Source organism: Aulonocara stuartgranti, assembly GCF_965226115.1.
Source record: "Aulonocara stuartgranti genome assembly, chromosome: 11".
NCBI classification, from domain to species: domain Eukaryota; kingdom Metazoa; phylum Chordata; class Actinopteri; order Cichliformes; family Cichlidae; genus Aulonocara; species Aulonocara stuartgranti.
In genome coordinates, this window is record NC_138947.1 from 5,805,049 (window position 1) to 5,808,877 (window position 3,829).

At 43.7% G+C, this 3,829-nt stretch overlaps 1 protein-coding gene across 1 annotated transcript; it reads right to left on the reverse strand.

Moving 5' to 3' along the window:
• Nucleotides 1-269: 269 nt before the first annotated feature.
• Nucleotides 270-2,554, reverse strand: LOC309716565 (uncharacterized protein). The gene is made up of 2 exons (XM_082550433.1): nucleotides 2,240-2,554; nucleotides 270-1,924 (listed from the first exon to the last, which is right to left on the reverse strand). Exons 1-2 carry the CDS (start codon nucleotides 2,319-2,321, stop codon nucleotides 1,533-1,535), a joined length of 474 nt encoding a protein of 157 aa, XP_082406559.1. The 5' UTR covers nucleotides 2,322-2,554; the 3' UTR covers nucleotides 270-1,532.
• Nucleotides 2,555-3,829: the final 1,275 nt, after the last annotated feature.

Genomic DNA, 3,829 nt, shown 5'->3' on the forward strand with positions numbered 1-3,829 from the left:
TGATCTTGGTGGGACGCGTAGGCTTCTTCTAGTGATTTGATGTTTTTTTCTAATTCCTGAATATTTTTGTTTTCTTCTTTCTTTTTGTGTGATGAGAAAGAAATTATTTTACCTCTCATCACAGCTTTCCCTGCTTCCCATAGAACAGAAGCAGATATTCCGGGAGTGTCATTAAAGTCTAAATATGAAGTCCATTCCTTTTTAAAGTATTTAATAAAGTCTTCATCTTTAAGTAGTGATATATTAAATCTCCAGTTTTTACTTGGCGTAGTATTATTCTTGTGCATTAGTGTTAAAGATACAGGAGCATGATCGCTGACAGCTATAGGATGAATCTCAGTGTCTGAAATGTCACACAGCAGTGAGCTGCTGACCAAAAAATAATCCAGACGAGAGTAAGAGTGATGAACATGCGAGAAAAAAGTATATTCCTTACTGGTGGGGTGAAGAGAGCGCCATGCATCGCAAAGACCAAAGTCGTTCATATACTGTTTGATTATATTTGTGGACTGCCAATTACGCTGAGTTCCTGTTGTGTTGAGCCTATCCATTTCTTCATTTAGTCCAAGGTTGAGGTCACCGCCAAGAATGAGTGTGCAATCAAGGTGTTCAGAGAGTGCACTAAAAAAACCGTGGAAGAATGAGGGTTCATCAACATTTGGACCATATATACTAACAATACATAGTTTTTTGTTCAATATTGATAGTTTAATAATTAGAAATCTACCCTCTGGATCTATAACTGTATCGAGTACTGTAAAATTAACATTTTTATGTATTAAAATTGCTACTCCCCGTTGTCTAGAATTATAACCGGCTGCAAACACGTTAGGAAACTCAGGTGTTTTAAGTTCATTTAAACCTGTGACAGGTTTGTGAGTTTCTTGTAATAAAACAACATCTGCCTGTAGTTTTTTAAGCTGGTTAAATATTTTTAACCTCTTTCCTCTGGTGCCAGCTCCATTTACATTCCATGTGACAAACCTCAGCATGCCCTTAATTGTGCGTGTATGTTTAATGATGTATGCTGGGTGTTTCGTTTAGACAGGTGGAGAGAATATGGAAACATCCCTTGTTTGTAAATAGAAAGAGAAAAAGAAGTGTGGTGAGAGACTCCATAAGTCTGACTATGTGTGTGAATATTCACTAATATGAACAAGCGTGGCTTGCTTATGTGTCCTGCAAGTCTGTGCGTGCTGTGAGGCTGTTGTGAATGTGCTGCCGTTGAGCTGATGTGTTTGCGTGATCGTGTTGTGAAAATATGGAGAAATAGAGGGTGTTGTTTGTAGGTGAGTGGGGAAGTAGGTGACCACAGCAGTGAAAGACAAGAGAAAGAAAGAAACCACATGAACTGTGAGCGACAACAAAAAAAAGGAAACGAAACGGAAACATTCCAATTAAAGCAATGACGGAGGGTGACGGTGTTATATCTGCTATGACATCCTACTGATATTACTAGGTTAAACACATTTTAAAGGAGAAAGTGTGAATGAATAAGAAAAGAGTGTAGCGGGTTCTTATCTGGAGTGCAGTCAGTATAACCACGGTGTGGTGCCGGGGTCGCGGTACAGCTGTCCGTCCACGTAGAGCCGGTCCACAGCGATGACAGCACGGGAGCCTTTCTGGATAAAGCTACGTCGAACTGGGAACAGGACCTTGCGTCGTTCCAGGATCTCTTTGGGGAACTGGTCGTTCACGCTGAAGTCCGTTCCTTTCAGCTCTCTGCCGCGACTCTTCACCTGTTCCTTCTGTTTGAATTGACTGAATTTGGCCACAATAGGCCGTGGTCTCCCGGTCCGCGACCGCGCGCCCCCCAAGCGATGTACTCTATCGAAGTCGATGTTCTTTACGGTGTCCTCCGGCAGCTTCAGGTGGATTTTAATGAAGCTTTTCACCGTTGCCTCTGCGTCCTCTCCGGCAGTTTCTGGAATACCAGAAAACACAAGATTATCTCTCATGCTACGGGCTTGTAGATCGATAACGGACTCTTTTATTTTTTTATTTTCAATGTTTAGCTGGGTCACGTTATCGGTGAGAGATTTAACCGACTCCCGTAGCGTGGCATTTTCAGCGGCAAGCGTTTCCACCTGCCGCTGGCTGAATTCCAGGGATTCTCTCAGAGATTTAAATTCCCGGTGTAAGATCTCCACCAGGGACAGCCTCGCATCGAAACTGGACAATCGCTTGTCGATTGACTCCAGGATTTCTGCGATGTCTTTGCCGGCAGGCGATGTTGTACCGGGGGAGTCTGCCTGGCGACTTCTCTTCGATGACGGCGTCTCGATTTTGGCCGGGGAAGATGCACTCTGGGCCTTATGCATTACTAAATCTTGAAAACGGCGGTCGATGTAATCTTGGAGAGCGTCTAAACTCTCCCCGTTGTCCTCCAGGGTGTTAGAGATGATAAAACAGATGTTGTTAGTTATATGACAATTGATTAGTATATTTGGTAATACTGAAGCTTGGAAAACCTTTGTTAAACTCTATGCTACCATTTGCTTTTTCTCCGCCAAAATCTCCGGCGTCTGACGTCACCTACAACATCACTTCCGTCACTTACCTCACTTCCGTCCGTCACTTACCTCCTCCTCTAGAGCCCTTACCACTCTTATTTCTCAATAGGGACGCAAGTAAAACAGAGAAAATGCTGGACAAGCAGAGTTGTCTAAACAGTGAACATCAATTCCCTTGTGACCAAAGAAGCAAAACACCCATGTTTCCGCCCGGGGACCTTTCGCGTGTGAGGCGAATGTGATAACCACTACACTACGGAAACGGTGAGTGATGGCTTGCTTGGCTTTGGAATGTGTCTCAATCAGTAATCTGGCCAATCTGACAAATCTGATGGCAGGTTACTATCATGCCCTTGAACAGAAGGAACCATGGAGAAGAGACAGACACTCGCTAGCAAGGAATCTGTACTATAGTCTCGATGTTAGGCTCACTTAAAAACTTTTGACATTTAGGAGTTCTCTGAAGCAAGCGCAGCTCGACATATGCTGCCCTAAGAAGCCCAGAACTGTTATCTAAAGAGGCCATGCGGTTGATCACGTTGTGCATTGGCTGAAAATAGGCCCAAGTCCTGGGCAGGCCAGCTAGAGACACTCATTTCCAAGAGCTTAGTCTGTGCCTGCATCTTCAGTAAATATGGTGACTGGAGACATGTTGGTTTGTGTGAAATTTCCTGAAATTTGGGCTATAGACAACTTTTTACAACATGAGCATCCAAAGGTTACAAGCGTCAGAGCCCTGTACAAGATTTGAGTACTTTCACTCCTCTTTGTGCCAAACAGCAGTACAACCCCATAAGATAAAGCAATGCCTGCAGGCAGACACTTTTGTATCGGGAAACAAAGAAGCATGTTTCCGCCTGGTTTCGGACCAGGGACCTTTCGCGTGTTAGGCGAACGTGATAACCACTACGGAAACGGAGCGTGCATGCCCTCTCGTCATTAGAGGGGCAATTCGATGCCTTCTTAAATTTGAGGACTTTTATGACAGATCATGTAGGACTAGTGAGAAGCGGGGAACTCCCATTTGTGTCATTTTTCAAGCATTCCCCCATTTATGGTTATATTGACAATCCAAATTGTGATCTCGAGATAGCATCTCTTCAAATGGGAGCTGATCTTCTTGTTGACAAGCTCTTTGATGTTCTTTGTCAGGCTAGCACACAACCTACAGAAGACAAACACACGAGACTTATTTGTTAATAGGGACGCAAGTAAAGCAGAGAAAACGCTGGACAAGCAGAGTTCTCTTGGACAAGCTTCTCTTCTCATGGGAACTCTTGCCTAGAAGACATTTTTGACTTATGAGTGCACAGGTG

Excerpts from the sequence above, each read along its gene's own strand:
- LOC309716565 (XM_082550433.1), bottom strand. The coding sequence starts at position 2,321 with ATGCATAAGGCCCAGAGTGCATCTTCCCCGGCCAAAATCGAGACGCCG. Across the intron at positions 1,925-2,239 it reads TCGCCAGGCAGACTCCCCCG|AAACTGCCGGAGAGGACGCA; the intron begins GTACAACATCGC and ends CTGGTATTCCAG.